A 23622-nucleotide genomic window follows, 5' to 3' on the forward strand; every position below is an offset into this window, starting at 1 on the left:
GACCATATCCCTGATTCCAACACAGCAAATGGCAAAACTCTCATTGCTATTAGTGGAAAAGGGATTTGGCTTGTAATTTGTATACATGTAAATATATATTTAGACAATTATTACAGGCCCATTGTTGATGGTTAGTTGTGTAAATATTTAGAAAGCCTGGCATCCATACCATCAGACTAAGGCAGAGTGTTTTCTTTGCAACAATTAGTCTTCATTAGCACTTAGTCTTTTAGCACTTAGTCTGTACCTGGGTTCTATTTTTAATAAAGTAGTTACGGATTAATATACTGCAGATGTTCCACTAGAATTTCATAGGAATACAGACAACCTTTATTGTCTTAGGTGTCTTGTCTCACTGAAGTCAGTGGGATTTTTCCAACAAAGGAAGAGTGGGAGATCTGACACATGAGAAAAAGCTGTCACACAGACCTTTTCCATGGAAGCTAGTACCAGTTTGTGGTAAGGTGTGCCTACGAGATGGACACAGAGAAGCATATTACCAAAAATGATAACACATATGCAAAGAAAGAAGCAGATATTTACATGCAAAAGAAAGTGTGTATTAAAACCTATTTTTCTCATTCATATAGATATAGATATAGATATATAAAGTCTCAAAGAAGCTTAATCCATATAGAGGATTAATGGCTTGGAGAATAAACTAAACAGAGATACATAGTTATAAAAATGCTTTAAAATCAACCATAGCAGTTACTTCCACAGATTTTTTTTTTATTCAGAAAATGGATTTATGATTTGCTTTGGTTTTGGGAGGCTATTACTCTTAGGTTAAAACTTTCAGATTTCATTCTAAACCTAAATTTCAGCAAGACTATTAAATTTTTTTAGCACAGTTTGTTACTTCCTTTTAACCTTTTGGCAAAATCAAGGTAACATCACTGTAAATCTTTAAAGAGTAACAGAGGCTACCCCTAGCATTGCTATTTCATATATTCTGTCACAAGCAACCTTGTCTAATGTAATAAGGGTACAAACTTAGATTTATCTGCACTAAAATTTCCAAAGTGTCTGCCACTCTGAAAAAAAAGCTCTTCAGTGCTGGCTACTCAGCAAAAGTCTGATAGAGATTTTACACATCGCCCTAAAAATCTTGTTTGAATGAGCAAACCTTTCCTCAAACAGAACGTGTTACTCCTTGTTTTGAGTCGTTCAATTCAAAACAAATGCCAAGTGAGCCCAGGCTGGCTGAGAGGATCGCCAGGCAAACTCATCCAGGGTTTACAAGGGGACATGGTGCTGCCAGCTGCTTGTGTATTATCTCACCAGATGGGTAATGCTTCTACCTTATGACAAGGTGCCAGCTCATGTCTGTACATTGTGGTGGTTACTCCTGTTTAATTTCTACAAGGCAATTATTTTAGTACCAGATGTGTACCTGACTTGTCTGCTCGCTCCACTGTTGCTGTTGCTGGCCAGTGCACTCCCACAGCAGTGTAGCTAGAGATTCCCTGTGTAGTGCCCAGCACTCCTGCACCTAGAGCTAGAGATCATTCACAACCAGCAATGTGCATTTACCACGGTGTGTATTGGTAAAGCTCAATACTACAAGACATACATGGTCAAATTTGAAGAAGCTTCTGAAATCAGGCTACCACTGCTATTGGAAAACACCATCTTTTGGATAAATCACCTGCCCTGGTTAAAGTTAGACAAGAGCAAAGAACACACTTTATGTGAAAACCACATATAAGGCAAACATTTCTTCCTTTTTCATCATATCTTGATATACTGATTTGTAAAGACTTATATCACAACCTTTGTTATAACTAATACAACTCATTAAAACTGTATTATGTAATATATTTTGAGTGCTGGTGTTGCATCCTTACAAAAAGAAGCTGGTATGTGTCAGGTTTTACATGATTGCTGTGAGACTCCAAGTTCATGATAAAAAATTAATGCAATTAGAAAAAGACATCTGTAATAATACTGCACATACTTTAAGAGGTGGTCAAAATGCTTTATTCAAAAATATATTTTTCCATGTATTTTTTACATTTTCAGTTACAACTAAGTAAATTGTTAAACTAGAAAGAAACCTTATCTTTTTTGATTTGAGATTCCTCTTGCCTTCTCTTGTCAATGGAAGTTTATTAAAACTTCCAGACCTTTCAATCAAGTATTACTCAAAGAATATGAGGATAATGAAAAGATTGACAGTATTACAAGGATTAAAATCAGCCCCTGAAGACAGGAAATTTAACTGAAAACCATAAATTCCTTCCAAGGAAATTTCCTTCCAGGTGACACATCTTCAGAAGTAGTTTGGAGGTAACATTCAGTAACAGTATTAGATTATGCTTTTGAAGCAATTATTTTAGAATTTTAATTGAAAAGATTCTGTAGGTAGGCTCATATTCAGTAAATCATTCCTGAGCAAACTTTTAGAAGGGAGAAAATGTAGAAGCAGTACACAATTTTGATGTTCTAATTAAAAAGAAAAGTTACAATTAGTTTGTTTGCATCTACTTCATTTTTAGTTTTTCAGAAATTTTTTAAAATGACTACTCTACTGTAATCTGATTTTTATTAGGCTTCCTTATAAATCAGGCATATTTATTCATTGTTCCTACTTAAAAGTCAACCACCGCTTTGGATTTGCTAGGAGTATTTTATCAATTTTATCTTGGGATATGCCTCTAATTAGCATTTTGGGAACTATATTTTTTAGGATATGTGAATATCCATGACCTCCATATTTCATCAACCTGTTCTTGGTGTGCACGTCATGAGCCATCAGAATTCTGTCTTCATAGCCTTCATCAATCAGCGTACGAATCCTGCCAAAGTTGGAAGCATCCCTGTCAGTGAGAGTTCTTACTGTAACAGCATTTACATTTCTTACATTACTCTACTGCTGGACTGTATTATAACACAAAATACTTAGGTGCTCAGAGGATATACTCCTTACATTACCTGAAAATAAAATACATTTTTTATTGCATGAAAAATATCCCACCTCTGAAAATACACCACCACTTATATCAAAATGGAGAAGTAAAGCTTTGCTTTTGGCACATGACTTTGCATTTCCAGACCCATAAATTCCACAGAGGAATTCAAGAACTTCAGCATCACCACTCATGGGACACAGGTTTTATATAAATGAGTAAATAATAATTTCCTACATAAATTCCTTCTCAGGAGGTTACTTTTTGCTGCTGTCACAAGGCTGGTCCCATTACATTTGCTGATGACCAGACTCTGTGTGTGACAGGCCTTTAAAGGAGCTTGGCTCAATTACATAAATTCAGATCTTCGGTTGAATCCCATTTAGCAAAGCAGGTTAATAAAAAGTTGAAGTTGCCAGTATCATACTCCATATAGACAGTTACCATCAAAACACATTGCAAAGATGTTCATTAAAGAAGACAAAGAAGACTGGCATGACACAGCACATGCCAGGAAATAAGGGGCATTAATTAATATGGCAGTGCAGCTAAACAGCCTTGGCAAAATGACAAGTCAGCTTGGAAAAAGAAGTAATCCTTCTGGGCACGCTCTTGTAGCAGGACTACTGCAAGTCCTTCTGTTTCACGTTTCATTCAGGTAGCCTTACTCCCTTGATCAGCTCATTTTTTTAGCATTTGTGTTATGTGGATGTCTACACTTCTGTACTGCATGACTGCCAAGTTTCTCAGTAAGCTTCTTTTTAGTTTGGTAGAGGATTACAACACTGAAGTGGCAGGGACTGACAAACCAGCCCTGGAAAGTGCTCATTCCTCATGAAGGCCTCCAATTCCACCAGTTGCCAGCACTCTGCAATTCTAATCCTCACCTTCCTGACAATGCTGTGATCAGCATGAAAACAAAAACTAGCCTTACAAGTACCCACACTGCCTCTGAAAGCCCTTACCGACAGTTTTTTATTACAGGTAGTTACAAGGAGATACATGTAGCAGCACCTAATCAGCATGGGCAGCAGAAAGAAGGCAAATAGGACAGAATTTGGTAAAACGTTATTGTTTTCCAAAAACCCACCATACATTGTGCCATACAGTGCACAACACTACATAAACCATAGTTTTACGACATCACAAGAATCTCCTCCAGCCTGAAATACAGAGAGACCACAAGCTAGACAGAAAGTAAAAGTAATGGCACGGGAGGGACTAAGTTTTTGCTGACCAAATGTATTATTAGAATCACCTCCTTTAATATTGGACTCATTTCATTGGTTGGGGAGGCATTTGATCCTTTCCATTCTGTATCCATTGCTTCTTTTTGCTCATTCCTCTATATTTAGTTAGTACCCTCTGACTCCAACCTGCCCCAGAACAGAAGTTAGTGTTTTGCTTGCAATGGCAGCAAACTGCAGCCAAACTGCTGAAGTACACAGACAGCTAAACTGGGTTAAGTAGGTGTGTTATGACTACAGAAGTTGGTGCTTTAAACAAAAAAGATGTGAACAAGTATTTTATATTCAGTATTTTCATTTAGAGGTCAATCTAGTTCGTACTTCTGTGGTGCTGTTTCACAAAACAAAACCCTAAGGAGATTGCCCCAGCCATCCTTAGTCCACTGCGGGTACACTGATATAACTCAAATACACACACTCACACTGTGCAATGAGAAGACAAACCTGTCATCTTTTCTTCCTTTGAACAGCCTGCTGCAAGAAATACTCAGACACTAGAGAGTTTCAGGAGAGATAATGGTGGCTGAGCAAGCATCATGGATGGAATGAAAACTCTGCCACAGCTGAGCGTGCACTTGTTAACCAAGGCCTAGTCCAGTCCTCTCTAAATATTCCCCAGTTCTTCCGTAGATGCTGACCTTCCATGGTACAGGAGAGGGCAGGAAGCACAGCAGAGGAAGCATCTTTACTCATTCTAAATGGAAAAACTACATTCCTTGCAACAGTTTAAAACACTGAGTGCAAGACTGAGAGCTTTGTTAAGAGAGAAACCATTTCTAGTGTGAAAAACAGCAGCAAATGCTTGAGAGGGTGGAAGAATAGCCACAGCACCTTCTTAGGAGAGAACAGTTTAAAAACAGATTAGTTTCAAGATTAATCTGACAATGAGAGGGAGGGAAATATGTCTGAGACATAAGGGAAAGCTAGAAGTTACTTCATTAGTAATCAGCAATCATAAAATCTTTTTCAAGGAGAGTGAAAGAACTGTTTGTAACTCTGCAAGGTAAAAAGACACAGGCAGGATGGCAACCCACCCCTCAGACACCTGCCACTTCACTGCCCACAAACACTGTGGACAAACAGCATGGCAGCATCACACCTCCAGATGGAGTGGAAGGAGTGAGGTGTCCATTCCCAGCTGATCCTACCTTCTCTCAGACAGTTTCTGTACAGAATGTATCTCCTTGGCAAAACTCTGTGTTAGCACAGCACAACAGATTGGCCATGCAGCTGAGCTGAGACTGCAGGTGCTGATGAGAAGCAGGGAAGAGGTATCCTGCCAGTGGGACCAATATTTTCACATTGTGAGTGAGTGTGAAGAGAATGGGAGCTCTGAAGAGACAGGAATCACATCCTTCAAAACAGAGAAAGGGCAAAAGGACAGCGGGAGGAAAGGTGATAAAGTGCTTGGAAGGAAAAAGGCAGCTTTCCAGGATGGAAGCACAAATCCATCCAAAACAACCAATGACTTTTGTTGGGTTAGCAAACTAGGGAGGAGATAAAACAGGCTCAGATGATGTTTAGTAGCAGCACTAAGTTTCCAATACTATGTTCCAAACAGAAGTACTTAATCCAACAAAAATGCAATATTGTCAGCCTTTTCCTTTTTAGAGACTGTATAAATTTGACCAGATCAGCATGGAATTAGGACAGAGAAGGAAGTTTAAAAAGCTCTTAATCTTCTTCTCAAGTAACTTCCTAGAACACTATGATTCTGCCTCTTCCTCTCAGAAAGAAGAAATGATACATGCTGCTCTAACTGTGTGACAGCAGCAGGGGAAAAGGGCATTATTTCAGCATGACAGAAGACAGTTTTGAACAACAAGCAGAATCACTCTGTGATAGTCTTAAAACAAGTAGTTTTTTATCAATAATATTTTTTTATTAATGGCTGTGCTATAGCTAAAGCTGCACGGGAGCAGATACCTTGCAATCCTTTCATTGTCATTTGGCATGTCAATATCCGGATGGAACTGGTAATGAAGGAGTTCTGTACCAAACAGGTCATACTCTAAGTAACATCCAAGCTTAGCAAATTCGAGAAGTTTCTTTTTATCAAATATGGTCCTGCAGAACACATACATATAACGCAGAGTCAGCACTGTAACAGGAATAAAACATCTTATGGTATGAGGACAGGTACTTTGTGATCTCCTATTTGCAAGGAAAAAACCAAATAATCTACGATATAATTCACCCATTTGAAAAACAGGACTCCTGTTTGACACGTGCAACTTAAGATGATACATGGCATTGTCGTTCTTACATTCATTTGAGATTTCATGCATTAAAAAACCAAAACAAAACCAACTCTTTCCCCATGAAATAATGAAAGCCTCTACAATAATCTTTAAATGGAAAGAGGAAAGTTACTTACTTTTGATATCATTAACCCTCTCAACAGACAACCTAACAAGGAAGGACATTTAAGGAGGAGGTTAATTCATAGTGATATTAAAAAAAAAAAAAAAAGAGACAATGGATTACTCACACAAGACAGATTTACTTTCCCAGAAGAGTTACAGGAGACAGCTTCACCCAGGGCTTGTTTCATCCATCACACACCAGCAATATACAACTTTGTCTTTAGTTTCTATTCTGTACAGTGATGTTTCTAGATTGCCATTAGAACAGCAATACATCATTGTTTGCACTGGGATCTGGCCAGGACACCTTAAGGAAACTCTCTCACCAAAATACATAATGGCACTGTGAGTATCTGGGACATTGGCTTTGTAACAGATTTGAAAAGTGAAGGAACAAAGCTTCTAGCACCTTTCACTCATTTGGAAAAGAACAGCAACAGAAATAAGAGTTCTCTGGAATATTTTGGGTTTTCTTTGAACCATTTTTACCAAGTGCATAAGCTGTTCAAAGGAAAACAAAAACACTCAAGTGATACAATTTTATCTTTATAGCTGCTAAACATTTTTTTTTTTTTTTTAAGAAGAAAGCACATTTCCACAAGAGCAGCACAGTTAACCAAAAGGGCAGTAGTTTGTTGGGGCATTTTTTTATTATTGCAGATATTGATGTCACAAAGCAGTTTTACCTGATACAATTACATCACAGTCTGTTGCTATGGAAATGACTGATGTCATAATTTCAATATTATGACTTAACTACAGATCAAGTAGGAGGAACAGATGGGTTGAGAGAGAGAAAATCCATGTTCAAACAAGCCTGCCACCAGCAGGAGTGTAAGACTTGCCAACTGTAATTAATAAAAAATGTTATTTTAAAATAAATGTTACAGTTTACAGAGACTGAACATTTATCACCAAATGAGTTTTCAAAGTGCAGAGCAAAAGAGCAGATTATTATAGATCCAGCCCAGCTCAGTTCACAGGGAGACAATCGCCAAGAGTCTTCAATCCTGAGCAGGTGGCAAAAGCACCCAACAATCTATTTCAAAATCACAGCAAGAACAGTTTCTTTTGAAAACTATTGTTAGTGTCATGCTTTTGGGTGCTCTATCCCAATGAAGAGCCAGAGAACTTAATTTCCTCAGCTACTGGGTCCCACAGTGAGCCACGAGGATGTAGCAACAGCAGCAGTTCCCAGTTCAAATTGCTGATCCCTGAGCTGGAATTGGGTGTTTGGGCAACACTGTCCCTGAACAGCTCTGAGCTCATGGAAAAGGAGGTGGGACATGGTGAAGCACCCTGTAATTTAGACCTCAGCCATAAATACTGTGGGGACAGACACCAAACTGTTATGTTGTCCTGACTTTGTAGCAGTTGCTGTGAGACTTCTAACAGAAATTACTCAAGTGAGTTGAGTCAAGATGTTGATCTCCTTTATAACCTTAACCCCTAACAATTGGCTAAAGCAGAGGCTCAATAGCTTTTGCTTCCAGCCTTTTAGTACACTGTAGTTCCACTATGTGGAACTGCTACCTTTTTTTAAGGTGCTAAATTGCAAGACATGGTAGCTAGCATTTTATTTTATCACTTAATTGTAAATCCACTGGAAAAATACCATTCTGTCTGTGTGAAATGCAGACATGAAATATGGAGCTATGTACAAATTTGTCTCACATTTAAGGGACTGGGATGCTCCCACATGGATTTTTCTTACTGGAGGAGACTTAAAATGTTAAATGCACATTGCAAAGCCAAACTTCACAGCAGTTTATGTTATAGCAAGTGCCAACCTGAATGTGTGAAAGTAATGATAGAAAGAGATAAAAGGAAATGTCATATTGTGCATCAGCGGCTGTTATTGAAACTGCACCTCTGTTTTCCTACTTATATTGCTTAATTTCCATCAATTAATTATTTAATTCAACAATTTACAACAGTGCATAAGAGGCAAAAAGCCATAATTGTATGTTTATGTTGTATCAAAATGGCTATGTAAGTAGTGATACCTGCAGCTTGCTCAGTCCTCTTTCATTGAAAGATTTAGGTAACCAGTTTGTTCTCAAAAAGGAGTGAAAAGTACAGCTATAGATACAGTGGAACACAGGTAAATACCAAAAGGAAGTAATTTATAAATATTCAAATATAATTTCATGGCATGAATTTTATGCTCCTAAAATCGTCAAGTAGAACAAGGAGCACTGTGTGAATAACAAACACCTGTAGCTCGATTTGCAAGCTCTTAGAGCCTGTAACCATGAGAAATTTGGAGCATAGTGCTGTTGCCTGTATTACATTCACACTGAGGGCAAACAATCCAATTGCTGAGAATCATATGACCACAGATAGTCTCCATTATCCAGCATCTGGCCAAACTAATCAATGCTTGGACATACTCCAACTCACCATGAGCAAGACAAGGTCATATAAAACTGATTTGGTAATAGAGGCTATATTTCTAAACTGGAGACAGAAAAGCATCCCAAATTCTCTCTGTGCCTCATGCGGAGCTCCTGGCATTTGTTCTCAAGGAGACTAAAAGTTAACTATCTGGTCTATGCTATGGACTATACAAAACCCAGCTATTTTCTTTTTAAGCAGTACTTCCTCTGTCTGGTAGTAGAACATTAAAAATCTGCCTTTTGCTTTGATCCAGACTCCAGACAAATTAAGGAAATCTCCATTAGCTTCTGTGAGATTTTGGCAAGGCCATTAAGAGTGACCCAGCTTTCAAAAACACTGTAAGCCCAGCAACTTCCAACCCAATTTAGTGAGAGCTGATCAGTGTCCAACGCTTTGTAAATACAGGGATTTGTGCAGGGATACATATTAATGAAATTCCCATTTTTAAAATGTGACTACAATTATTCCTAACCCCTCTGCCAGGCTTTCAAAGACAGCATTTAAAATACCAAAATCTCTTATCAGTGTGAATCTAAAACCTGTAGTGCTGAAGGCAGATCAAGCTCTATATAAGCACTTATTTTTGAATCAATTAACTTGAGGGTAACACTCTATGTCAATTTTTCCCAGTGCAGTTCTGCAAAACCCCAGTGAGTGTGGCAACACTGCAGGAAGCACAGCAGAACAGTCTCCTTACCTGTCGAGGTGAGACATGACTGTCTTTGAAGCATCAGCCCCAGCTTCCTGCAGAATGCGGATAATCTGGAAAGGGGAGTCGCTGTTCCTGCCAGGATGGATGATAACCGGGCACCCAAGCTGTGACTGAGCCTCTGCTGTTGCCTGAAGCACTCTGTGTTCACTGGGAGTCAAAGGCCAGGAGCAACCTATTTCTCCCACCACACCACACTTGATATTAGTCCCATCTGCTCCTTTGAGTACCTCATCAACAATAACCTCTGTCAGCTAGAGAACAGGAAAATGAGATTTTTGGTTATTAATTACTATTTGCAATAAATAGCATCAAATTTGGCCTATAGAAGCTGGGCTAGTTATGCTCCCAAGGTCTTTCTGAACTTATCAAATTAACAGCTGGGTGTGTGAAAGCACTGCAGTTAAAATCTGTTTTCTGTCAACTAATGTTAGGCTAGCCATTCACTAAGACCAAAATAAACACAGAAGCAAATCAATTTAACAGTATCCAGTCACACATTTGTCCAGGTTTGCCAAGAAAGCTGGTCTACATGTAATTTGAACTCTGACTTAGGCAGACATTAAGTTTTCTTGAAAAAAAAAACCAAACCAGGATAGTTTATTCCAAAACCTTTGCTTTGCACTCCTGAACTGGCTTCAGACACAATTCAATGTAATTTTTGCAAAACAAGAGATCAGAGAATAAGGAAACCTTGTCATACATATAAGGAAGAGAGAAACTCTGGCAAGCATCCTGAAGAGACAAGTTTAAGGCAAAACCTGCTTATGGAAATGCCAATGTAAAACAACAGGAGATCTGCTGACTTCAGAACTACAAAACAAAGCTCATTTGACTAATTTACAGGATCAAAATTAGCCTGCTTTAGAGTGTGCATAGACAAAACCCACCAGAATCTCTTAATAAAACTACTTTGTTATAAAAACTTTACTTTTTCTTTCCTAGAATAGGCCATATATCTTAAGCATACATTCAGAACTGAGAGCACAACATGGAACTGATGACAGCCTACCTTCTAAGTGCTGAGCACAGGAAATCTGGGGGTCTCCATCAGTCCATCAAACACAGAAAGGAAACCTTTGCCTTGAGAAATCTATTTGTGTCTATGCTTTTTGTATCTATTTATATTTCAAGCAATGGAAGAACATTTAGGAAAAGCAGTACTCTTGAGTACAGTTTGGGCCAGCTTGGGTACAGTTTTGTTGGCAGAACTGCTCAAGTTTTGACCATTGATTTTTAAAATTAATTTGACTCATTTGTAAACTGTGACAGATTTTTTAAAAAAATTGTCAGCTCTATTCATACACATTAACAGACTCCTACCTTGGAGAGTTCCATTCCCTCTTCTCCTCATCACCACATTTTCTTATTAAAAGATGAATATTTATTATTACAGGAACATCTGGGGACCTCAGCTATTATTAACACATTGTCTTAGTCACTGTACAAACATGCTGATGTAGACTATGCCCTGAAAAGCCTGGACAAATGATAGAGAAGAGAGCTGCAACACACAGCCTGAGCAGAGCAGTGATTTACAATTACCTTATAAATATTACAATTATTTGTGCTTTTAATAAGAATGCTGGGTAAACTCAATGGGAAGCAATTAGCCATAAAAAGTGACAGAAGAGGTAGCAAGGATAAACTCCTTCCTTAAAAAATAGTAAAAAACTCAAGATAGTTTGTGGTGTACCAAATGTCCACACATGAACTACTGTACTTTCCTTTTACTGTTGCATTATAACAAATCTCTCAAAGAAAATGGAGCTTAAGAACTGGAAATTCTGACAGATAAACCAAGCACATGAAAGTAGTGTTGCTCCAGATATTACCCACAAGCAGTAATGCTGTTCCCATTTTCTATGCTGAGCACCTCTGTATTCCATCTATTTTACTGGAACTTCTCTCCAACTTGGCTTACCCAGGGATAATTCACAGGACAGAGGCACTGAAGCAATGGTTAAGACTTACCTGCTCCACTGTCATGGCCTGTGTTTGAGAAGAATGAGTGGAATCCACATAAAACCCAGCACCAGCAATAATATGAACTCCAGTTTCCTCAGCAAGTTTCTTCAAAGTATTCATATCCCGGCCAATTCCTGTAGTTGTGTTTTCCACAATCGTCCCACCACCTGCTGCTTTAAAATGCAGCAGCTCCTCCCTCACAGCATCTGTCTCCTGATACAAAAGAAGGTTTTCTTTATGGCTGTAGGGATTTTGCTTAATCCAAAACAAGTTCTTCATCTCAATGGGCCCATTAGACAAAGGCTCTTGGCCTGGAGATGGTGGACAGAAGCAGCTGCTGTAGTTCATAGTCAAGTGTTCATGAGTCAACGTGTAGCCAAGGCAGTCTGGCTCCACAGGGCCCAAGACAGTCTGAGCTTTTCCACTCAAGGAAGGCATTTTTATTTAACAAAGGGAAAAAAAAAATCAGATCCTAAAGGAGTCTGGGAAAGAAGAAAGGAAACAAAAACATTTCAGAAGGAGCAGTGTTTTCTCAGGCAATGTCTGAAATCCCTCCTCCCTCCTGCACATGTACCTACACTCTGTGTGTTCACTAGGATGTTTCCAAAAGCTGTTTGTAGCAGGGTGGTCAATATGAAAAACAAGGCATTTATTTTACCTAACAGTGTTTGTATCAGTACTCCAGCAACATAAACACATCACATTCCAGTACATGGAAATTGTCATCATTTATTGTGCTGCAGTCAGTATCACATTAAGATAAATGTTTCCTATTTAATAAAACCACTGTATGTTCAATTAGGATTCTTTGCTCTTCAGCAGCTGTCAAATTTTGTCAGCCATCAGATGAACACACTTGGCACCAAGGCTGAATATTCCTCACTGGTATGTTCAGTATATTTATCTCTGGCCTCCAAGACTCAGTATCCCTCTCACATGCTAAGGAAGGTGTCCGTGTTTGGGCACCTTGCCTGCTGCTCTCTATGTGGAATGCATGGGTGGGGGTGATAATCTGCTCCTCTGGTTTGAGAGGGGTGGGGGTGATAATTGCTCCTCTGGCTTCAGCAGGGCTCAGGTTCTCCTACCAGGTGTGTTCTGGAGGTCTGGAACAGCCCAGGACCACTCCTCTAAGGCTGACAACGGCCGCCAAGGATACGCTACAGCCCACAAACAGCGGTGGAGACAAAGTGCTTCAGTGAGCAAATATTTTGCCAGTAAAGAACAGACCTTAATCTAACAATTTATATGTGGCTCAGCATCTCAGACACTTTTAAATTCATCTTTAATATCAATGAAAAAATGTTACTTCTCAAAATTTCAAACGAGCAGTGACAAAGGCAAACACCGAGGCTGCAGTCTGCAGTTGGTTCATGTCAAAGGCCCTGTGCCAATTTGGCCTAACTCACTGCAGGTTAGAATAAACTGCAGCTCTCCTCATTGGGATTTTGGGTTTTTCCCCCTTTGGGAGGGGAGGTAGTCCTGACTAACCAGTTCATGTTAGATCTTCCAGATGCTAGTCACAAAGGCTTGAGGATATATAGTTAAAATCCCTAGTCAACCAAAATCATGAGTTATGAAACAAAATACATGTTTAATCATGTCCAGAGGAAAGGACTAACTAGAGCATGCATTATTGATTAAAGAGAGAGGTCTTTCCCATTTCTGCCTCCCTTTTGGTGAATAATGTCATAAACATGGGTTTGTTACTGGTAAAGCCCTCAGAGGACATTTTCCTTTTAACTGCTAAAGTTAATCTACCAGGATGACAGAAAAACTGAAATCTGAAGGGCACTGAACTCTACATATCAAAGGGCACAGGAACATCAAGATCTCTTTGGGGATACTTTGATCTCGTGAGAAGCAGTCACTGTCAGAGCACCAATGCACAAAAGTGACCCAGCCCCTGGAAAAGGCAGCTATTGCCTGCCCAGTGAAGTCTACAGTGCTGTGCTCATTGTAATATGAAGAGTTGGCCATCCATAAAAAAGAGAAATGACTGACAGACTATGTTTACTTGCCTTGTGTAAAAGCAGATTAGTAAGAACTGTTCTTTTAGGAATTTTGTTTCTGGACAGCACGTTAACTTGTTTGAGAAGGTAGAATAAATTACTCTCATAGAACAGACTGCTGGCTGATTAATAGGATGATTTATTTTTCTTCCAAACAGATTAAGAAGTGTATGATTTCTGAAAATATTATTCTTGAGCAAATAATTAAAAGCAAAATACCTGTCTTAGTCAGAAACTGCTCCTAGCTGCAATTCAATTAAACAGTCATTAATTTCATCCTTGAAGAAGGTTGGTGCTCTGTATAGAGCAACCCACTATTTTGGAGAAAGTTCAATGATCTGAGTCATTCTTACATGCACAACAAAGCAACTGACAGAATTCTAAGCATTACCTTTGCTTTATTTTTTTGCCCCCCCCCCCCCCCCCCCCCTTTTAATGTTAAATATCTACACTCTGGCATTCTGTAAAAATCCTGACAGCACAGAGTAATAACTACCCTCTGCATTAGATTCACGCTTCTCTTTCCCCATGCTCATGGACAATTTTACAATCCATTAATTAAGTTAGCAAACCAAACTTATATACAATTAAATACACAAGTATTTAATTTCTTTTGATAAAGCTTGACACAAATCAATTATCAGTTCCCATGCCAGGTTTCTCTTGTAGCAGACACCAACCTGTTGATTTTTAAACTCTAGATTTCAGATTACAGCTCACATACAGAATTTACAGAACCTTTTGACTGAGGCCAAGAATTTTTACAAATATAAGAAGCATCACAAAAAATGGAAACTGACACAAACAGCATTTAACATAGGCCTAATTTTATCTTCATGAAAAATGTATTAATATTAATGCCTGTTCCTGTTAACTGACACAGTTTTAGAAACCCACCACTCTTAATAAAAGAACTATAAAAAGTAAAGATAGTCAACAACCTGTGACTGGAATTATTTTTGAAACGACTGTTCTGATATCTTCCTTACTGTCATTCACATAAAGAGCCTGCCCTGGTTATGCTATGATACATTATTCCTAGTAAACTTCACTTGATGGAATCAGAATTATGCGTTTTTAAAACAGATTTTAGTGCAAATAGCTTTTAAAAGGAATCAGGATTCCTACTTAATTTAAGCAGGTATATGTTACTACAGGAATCCCTGTTTGTGTGGTTTACTCATTACTTGCATGCCATGTTTTACAGTGAACTTTCTTCTGTAAAAGTTTCTTCTTTTATACACCAAGGATCGCATTCATATCACCTCATTTAGCCATATAAATGATGCATGTCTACTACAGAACAATCATCTGAAGATGGAAGGACATATCTACAGGCAACTCATCCAGTTTATTTTGAATACCTGTAATAGGACAGGACAAGTCACTTTCTGTAATGTTATCCTCCTTCCATGGACTAAGGACCAAGCCAAGAAACAATCCAGGACAAGACAAATATATTTCAGATGGCTTTATACAGGATATGTGAATTAAATTTCCTTAATCTTAACCCAGTCTGAGGGGATGGGAAAACATGCTGATTCCTATCACAGAAGATAAATAGGTAGGTTCATATCTGGCAATAACAGCTATTTTGGTTCTGAAAATCGCTAATTTATGTGGTGGTATAGCCAAGGAGCTCCTGCACAGACCAAAACTTCTCAGCTCTGGGTGTTCTAAAAAGAGAGAGATAAATTATATTTTCTGAAAATTACAAATTCAGACTAAAAAATGAGAAAATTGCTTTAAGATGTAACCAAAACTTGTATTATTTCACAAAAGCTGTGAAACACTACTTTACCATTTTTGTAATAAACTCTGGACCAATTTTTATAACCACCAACTGTATGGTGCATAAAATACAACTCTCACCATTAGCCAACTATCAAATCCTGGTGAAGTAAATATTTTTCCTAGAGGTATTGTTAAGAGAAAAGAGACTTGCTACTAAAAAGGTCATGGTGCTGCATTCCTGACTCTGGTAAAAACTCCACTGAGTTCAATAGATGTTTTGCCTGAATACTGATGACAAGATTTATGTTTCCGCTTTTCCCATCTGAAACGTGCGCTTCAGTCATTGTGTCATTTTAATGGCCTTGTAATGGGAAGTCCCCCTAGGTTTGGATTAGTTGCTTCCTACAGTAATCTCATATTGCTGAAACATTATAATCACATAAACGCAGTTTCCATATGCTAATTCTGCATTTGTTTTGATTCGGTAAGCACATTTTAATGGCATTAGCACAGATTCTCTGTAGACCTGTGTGAGAATCATTTCACTGTCATTACATTACAATGTGAGATTAGAGCAACATTAAATCTAGATTGCTGTGACATAAAAATTACCAAAAAAAAGCTAAAAAAAAAAAAAAGGCTCAATGGGTATTAACTGTACCCAGAAAAAGTTAAACACAGCTGCTATTTAAAAACAAGGGCTGCCTTGGCTGCATCAAGAGCATTTTAAGTGGGTCTTTCCTTTACAGCCACAGAGCCTGTGATATAGCACAGGCTCACTATATACTTACAGATGGAGGAAATGTTTTGAGTATTCAATTCTAGTTTGAGCACCCCTTACAGAGCATGGAAAAACCACTAATTAGAAATATGTGATACATTTGTAAGAAATTACTATTAGTTAGTCTATTGCTGTGCTATCTCACCGTTCCCCACATGTAAACATTATGTGACCAGGGAAAAAGCCAGACAAAGAGGAGAGGTAGAGAGTAAGAGAACATGTAGACTATGTCAGGAGGAATTTTAAAAAATAACTTATTTTTCTCTTCCCTCATGTTTCTGCCAATCCTGTAGAGGTTTACAGAAAGGAAGAAATTCAATACTGCCCGCACAGTTCTACCTCTTCCCCACCAGACAAGCAAGCTTTCTAACCTCTCCCCATCTATTCCACCTTCTTCAAAAATATATTCACAAGTGCTAATTACAGTGCAAACACGCCTGAAACCCAGCACTCCCTCGGACACGGATTTCAGTAAGCATGGCTTTTTTGCTCACGCATGCTGTCAGGAAAGCACAGCTACAGGGGCTGTGGAGCTGAGCCTGCCACAGCTGGGTGGCTGAGTGCAGCAGGAGGACAGAACTTGCATTTGCTCCAGGACAGATGCAGACTCACCTGTCATTTAGTCCAGCAATTCCCCGTGCACCAGTCAGCGCAAAGGAGTCCAAGACCTATGACACTGTAGTCCACTGTACAAAGGCTTTCTCACACCATCACTAGTTTGTGTTACATGAGATAACAACATGTCTTATATTGCTTTTGGCATATTCTGCCCAAGAAAAAGAATTTGAAAATGAGTGGAAGTACTGAAAAAAATGAGGTTTCTGGGCAAACTTGGGCCTTTTCTGTAGAAAGGGCATGTATGCTGCTCTGAAAGTGACAGATTATTTTCATTAAAGGTCATAAATATTCTTCCCTGTTTTCAGAATTGACATTGGTTAGAATGGCATTGGTCTTCCTCTCCCAAAATGGAGCTATGAGAGTACCATAGTTTGCTGAACTTCAAGCTAACTCAAGGCTTTGTGTCCTAAGGAATGATGTCATACTGGAGACTTTTCATGCCTTGAACAAAGCTCTTATGAGAGAGGAAGGAAACACTTATGGTGCCTCTGCCCCACACAAACTCCTGCCTAACCCCACAGAAGTATATCATAGCTGCAGCTCCCCCCTTTGTGGGCCACCCTTTGCTTCCCATTTTTGGGTGGCTGTATCTTCATGCAGCATGCACACAAACCTCCCCATTTTGGATGTGTAAGCTCTTGACTGGATAGAAATTGGCCAAGAGACTCAAAGCCTAGAGAATTCCTGGGAGAATTATTTAAAAAGCATCATCTACTCCACCTTGCCCCATTTTTTAATGAAACACACTATTCGAGAAATACTCAGAATAGTGGGTTAATGTAATGGCCTTCAGTGACCTACCTCTGGTCCCCAAACCATTCAAAAACATATTTCCTTATGAAGTCAAGCCAAAAGAAATGCTAAATATTGCTTTTCACTATATTTTCTATATATGGTTTGAGCAACCAAAAAACCTTTACACTACAGAAGTGAGAATACTAAAAGTAAGACTTTATATAAGTTTACAGTATGTGCTATGAAAAAGAATTAGGAGAGCTTTAGACAAGTCTTATATAATCCAGCTATGATAAAGAGAAGTCCCACCAAAATATGCAGGTACACACACTCCACAGCAGCTACATTGCTTGAGCAGCACTGTCAATATTCTACAATCTAAAAGCAGTCACTTAAATTTTAAGAGAAATGTAAACACTAGTACACACATGGGAAAGGCCAATATATTGACGCCCTGCCCTCAGAACCTCCGAAAAGCACACTCAGATAAGGAGCTGGGTAAGTGAGAAGCAAAGCTTTTAAATGTTCACCTGAAAGGAAGGAGGAATTCTTACAGTACCTTCGCTCTGTGGCTCAGCTCATGGCAGACAGACCTTCCAGCTTTGCATGGTTTGAGGGTCATGTTCTAAGCCACGCATATCTAAATCAGATTGCTTCCTTACAGCTGAACTGCCACACCAGGACAAGTGCAGTGTCTTGTACCCGTCTCGCAGGGTGGACAAACCCCGGGGATCAAAGCAAGCACGCGTGATTTGCCCCAAGAAGCAGAGTCCAAGTCACCTCGTATATAGAACTTTGAACAATTTTTTTCCAATTTGGTTAAAGTTTAGTTGCTGTGACCAGAATAGTCAGAGTTCCATTTTACCTTATTTCTGTGCAGATAACAGTCTCAAAATCTAGGCTTCTCTGAGCAAAGTCACATTGAAGTTTCTCTTCCTCAGAGAGATCTGAGACCAGCATACCCCTAAGTGTTTTTTCATTAACATCTCTTTAGAAGAACTTCAGGGGATTTTACATTTTGGGCAGCTTCCAAAATTACTCCTGATAAAAGGTCAGATAAAAATTCTCCTCCAGGGTCAAACATTACATTAATTATATTTTACATGCACACATAGTGTTTTTAGGCCAAAAATCAGAATTGAAGTCACATTATGCTATATGCAAATATGGGCTAAGTCCTGCATGTTGATACATACATTCATATTCTTAAGACTTAACACTCACATTTGCTTCTTGAGGGTTCTGGGGTACAAGCGCATATTCTCTTTCTTGCAAGGACAAGACGTAGGGAAAAAAGTCTCCTTTTCAGGAATGCATATCCAGCCTTCATTTCCTCTAAATTTCAACTCTGAAACAAGTGTACATCTTAATGCATCTCTTTATTGTTATTCTCATTGACTTTCATTGGTTTTCTCTCTACTTGAGGTCACATACACCTATTTTCACATGAGCTTAAAGATTTCAGTGAGCATGCTGGGTGGAGCATTATCACTCACTTGTGCAGTCCTACAGAGCCACACCAAACTCCTCCATGATCTTTACATGCAGAAATGCACCACACAAATCTAAGCAATGGATGAGTGATATGCATTATACCTCTTGATCAAGACTGAACATTACCATCTAGAAAAATTCAGATGAATGAACCCCAATGTCAGCTTTGCCACAGACCACAGCAGTCACTGATCCACTAAGATCTGCAAAGCCATGCATGCTGGAAAAGAGCATGGTGATTTGGTTTAGAGTCTCATTCAGTATCACAGACTGCAGCAACTGGAAAAAGCAGGGGCTTCCAGAAAACCACCTTCTTTACTAGGGAGCGATGAGCTTAGATGCAAAGAACTAAATTCAATGTCCCACTACTGCAAAGAACTGTATCACAAAATTTGCAACCAATCTCAAGATTTAATGGGAAAAAATACCCTGAGAAAAGCCTTTGGACTGTGACTGTCAGGAAATGGAAGCAGGATGTCCTTCTCAAGGTCCACTCTAAAGAAACGAGCCCACACAAGAAAAGTTAATGTGAGTCAAGGGAAAGCTCAAAGCTGATGGGTGTAGCTCAAGCAGTATCTTTTACCTCAGAAACTTTACAGTCTGCGTGCTTTGTCAGCGGTCAGACTCAATGAACTCTTGCACATACAACTCCTGCTTTTAAGTTCTTACCCCCATCTTGGTAGAACAGTGGAATACTAGCTGACAAAATTGTCAGGTCTCCTACATATCCCTCTATTTCTTTTCCAGGTATTGCTGAATCTTCAGTCTTAAAAAGAACTGGACACAGAATCCTGCCAATGTTTTGCCTTTTTGTATCACAGAATTTCTGAAAGAAGATACAAACTCAGTATTTTTGTCCTGGAAACTATTATCTGTTTTTCAAAAAATCCTGGCTACCCAGTCTAAAGTGAACAACCAAGAACAAAGTCCTGCAATAAAGCTCACAGAACACCAGAGTTCAAGCATTAAAATCAGTTGAAGATTTCCAGACCCATCTGAAAATTATTCATCTGCCAAAAGGTACACAAATCACAGCAAAAAAAAAGGTACACTCCTTTCACTTGATCACTAACCCTCACTGTAGTGACTGTGGATAGGGCAAAGACAGCTGTGGGATAAAACAATTCTCCTTTTACATTTTGAGGAAAGATATGAGATCCCAAAAGAGCAGGAAAAGGGAGTAGTTCAGCAGGTAACACACCATTATTTGATCCTACCTCCTCCACAGAAGTTACTTCAAGAAAAACCCTGTGGCTGTGGCTACACAACAGCAGGGTTTCAGAATATCTTTGAGAAGAGTGATTCTACATTTCTGAGATCCAAGTAAAAAAATGTGATTTTCTTAAAGCTGTCATCAAAAAGATGACGGTGGTGGTCTTTCTTCTTGCTTCCTTTTTATTTGAGTAGTTAAGTACTTGTGAAACATATCCCAGCTATTGTTAGGATAAAATGCTTTTCTTGGATTATTAAACCAACATACATATTACTGTCAGACCAAAGACATGACCACTGCTTAAAAAATTCTGAGGAAGCTTTTTAATTTGTGACCAGAAAAATGACATTGAAGCAGAAAAGCTACCCTACCAGTGTTGAGAAGATGTAATTTCTTCTTAGAACTAGAGGGATGGGATCCTCCCCTTCCCCTCCAATAAAGCTGGCAATCCAATTTTCCAGAAATGCAGAAAATGTAAAAGTTCAAAACTGTTCCGAATCAAACCAGAGACTTGTACCGTAGGTTTCCACACATGGAATTAGAGATGGATCTCTAATTCCCTCGTATCAGACAGGTGGCCAGGCTGATACAAGCAGAAGCCTCACTGTTTTCATGAACCTTAAGATGTCTTGGTTTCATCTGACTAAAAAATGATTTTGTTCAGTATTTCAAGTCCTGAAAGATGGGAAAAACATTTTAGATCTACATCAAGTGAAATAAGGAAAAAAAAAATCACAGAATGTTCAGAGGCATAGTCCTTTAATAAACACAGAACTCACTGGTGCCATATGCTTCACTATATACTGATTTTTATGTGTGAGAAGCAAGCTGATGGCTCCCAAACCACAGAGGGAAGCTGTGACACTTGCTCCTACTGCACCATGCACTAATTCAGTACGTTAGCACTGGTCACCTACATGAAATATAATTAAGCATCTGAATGCCATTGTTGCCACCTTTGATTATAACTATGAAAACGAATGCGATGATGGTGACAGGATGGCAAACATTATATATGTTAAATTCCAAAACATAAGAGGCATTCATAATAATAAATGACACTTATGTAGTATTTCATAAAACAATCTCAGAGTACCTGACAAAATGATGCAAAACTAATTAGAAGCATTGCTTCACCCACCACTGAAACACAGCCCCCAGCAGAAAGAAGGCAACAACCTTTAAACATTACAGAACATATTATGACAGAGGACGTTGAATAATGTATCCAGTGTTAAGCAGAAGGGAATTCCAGACAAGTAAAACAAAATTTCCCAGAAGTAAATGACCTCCAGCTAAAAATTTGTTTCATTCAAGAAGTGACACAAGCCTCTAGCATACAGAGGATACCACCCTTATCAAGAGACACCTGAAAGAAAAGAACTATGTTTACAGGTATCTTAGAGATCATATATACATTCAAGTACTTTCTGGGCTCCTCAGAGTCCTTCACCAACAGGACCTGTATGCTTCAATTTACAACTGAACTAACCACAACACAAGACCTACTGCAGAGGGGGCACAAAAACCCAAGGCCACTGCCCAGCAATGGCTTTGCCACCGTGCTGAAGCTCACTTGCAGGGGGAGCTGAACCTCCCTCGCCCAGATTCAGCCTGCCTTGCGCAGCACCCCGAGCCGCTGCCAGGGGAGCAGGGTGCCTTGGAACAGGCAGTAAGCCTCAGGCCACCGAGGACAGGCATGGTGGAGCGTCGAGTCCCAACAGGGCACACAGGCAAGTCTGGAGCTTTGCTGCTGAGCCTCGACAAGCTTAAGCAACTCTGGAAGCATCTTGGAGAGGGCTGCTGGTGCTTCCAGATGGAGAGGCAGCTGAAGGCAGGCTCTGAAGGTCCCAGTTTTGGATTAAGGCATTTGTTCCTTCACAGAGACACCCTCGGGAACTGTCGGGAGAGGAGTACTAGAGAAGACGTAGTTCCAATATTTAACTTGTTATGGCTGTACAAATATTAAATACCAGCACTAATAATAGCAGCGTAGCTGCACTCACACAGTGAAGCCGCCTAAGCTCGGGGCTCACTCTGTTGGTAACTATCATCTGGTGCTGTAAAACGCTTCTGCAAGAGAGGAGCTGCTCGTCCCCTCACACTTCACACGGGCCGCGGGGCGCCCCGCAGGAGCCCTGCCTGACCCAGCGCCGCCGTCCCGGCCACCTCTGCCCTCGCCCCGCAGCCGGGGCCGCACCGGCTGTGCCGCGGCCCTGACCCGCGGCCGAGCCCAGCACAGCCCTGCCCTCCCCGCCCGCCCCGGCCCCGAGCACCGCCGGCCGCCTCCCGCTCTCCCGCCTCGGGCCTTGCCCGGCCGGCAGCCGAGCGACCGAAAGCCGCGCCCGCCCCTCAACTCGGGCGAAGTTTCCCGTCCCGGGCGCTTTGTCGGGCCGAGGGCAGCAAGGGCAAGCCCGGCACGGCTGGGGGCCGCCGGAGGTGGCGGAGCGGCTCCGCAGGCGTTCCCCATATCCCACTCGCTCACCCCGCGGCCCGGACCCTCCGCCGGCAGCACCGCACCCCGCAGGGCCCCGGCTGGCCGAGAGCCGCGACCGCCCCGAGCGGGGCGGGACTTCCCGGGGACGGGAGCGAGTGGTGGAGCAGGCCGGGGGCGGCGGGGCCTGGCAGCCCGGGGTGCCGGACGGGCGAGCGGGAGAACGGCCGGGGATCGGAGCGCTGCCCCTCTGCCTCCCTGCCGGGACCCGCCCAGCTCGCTGCCCGCTCCCCCGCCCCAGGAGTTCCCCGTGGAGTGAGGGGCAGCTGTGCTTTGTGTCATCCTTGGCTCCTGGTACGAATGAGAGTCGGTGGCTGTGAGCATCCTGCCTGTCCTTGTGTGTTTGCACAGGGAGGAGGCTGGAATCCACGGAGTCATTTTGGGGGGGGGGGGGGGGGAGGGAGGGTGTGGTGGGAGTTCGCGCTGAGTGCTTGGGCTTGCAAGAGGCAATATTTTCTAATCTGCCCTTTAATGCAAATAGGATGGTGGAAGAGGCACTTCCAAGTGTCTGCACTCAGGATGACAATGACTGATTCTGGAAGAAAATGCAGGTCCAGAGCATGAAATGAAAACACAGCTAACACCAAGTTAGAACAATGGAATCATTAAGGCTTCGAAAGACTACCAAAATCATCGAGTCCGGCCTGACTGAACACTACCGTGTCAACCAAATCGTGGCACTACGTGCTATGCCGCTTCCCCGGGCCGTTCATTCCAATGTTTTTAACCCTTTCAATAAAGAAATTTTTTTGATGAAGAATTCACCTTAAGAATTCTTTACCTCTCCTTTTGAGGATCTCAAAAGTGTCTTATTTGCCTAAGGCTCACAGCATCCAGTGTGGTACTATTCCATTTCATAGAAGGGTATACATGCTGGCAGCATGACTAGCAAAGGCACGGGGGACAGAACTTCTCTAGCCCTCACACATAGTCAAAGCTGCA

The 23622-nt window shown here is 40.6% G+C and overlaps 1 protein-coding gene across 1 annotated transcript; it reads right to left on the reverse strand.

Moving 5' to 3' along the window:
* Positions 1-1960: 1960 nt before the first annotated feature.
* On the reverse strand, positions 1961-22748 carry PTER (phosphotriesterase related). Its single transcript, XM_059842554.1, has 5 exons — positions 22672-22748; positions 11609-12084; positions 9623-9888; positions 6086-6226; positions 1961-2801 (listed from the first exon to the last, which is right to left on the reverse strand). Exons 2-5 carry the CDS (start codon positions 12038-12040, stop codon positions 2591-2593), a joined length of 1050 nt encoding a protein of 349 aa, XP_059698537.1. The 5' UTR covers positions 12041-12084; positions 22672-22748; the 3' UTR covers positions 1961-2590.
* Between the last annotated feature and the right edge of the window lie 874 nt (positions 22749-23622).

This window comes from Haemorhous mexicanus, chromosome 1, assembly GCF_027477595.1.
Source record: "Haemorhous mexicanus isolate bHaeMex1 chromosome 1, bHaeMex1.pri, whole genome shotgun sequence".
Taxonomy (NCBI): domain Eukaryota; kingdom Metazoa; phylum Chordata; class Aves; order Passeriformes; family Fringillidae; genus Haemorhous; species Haemorhous mexicanus.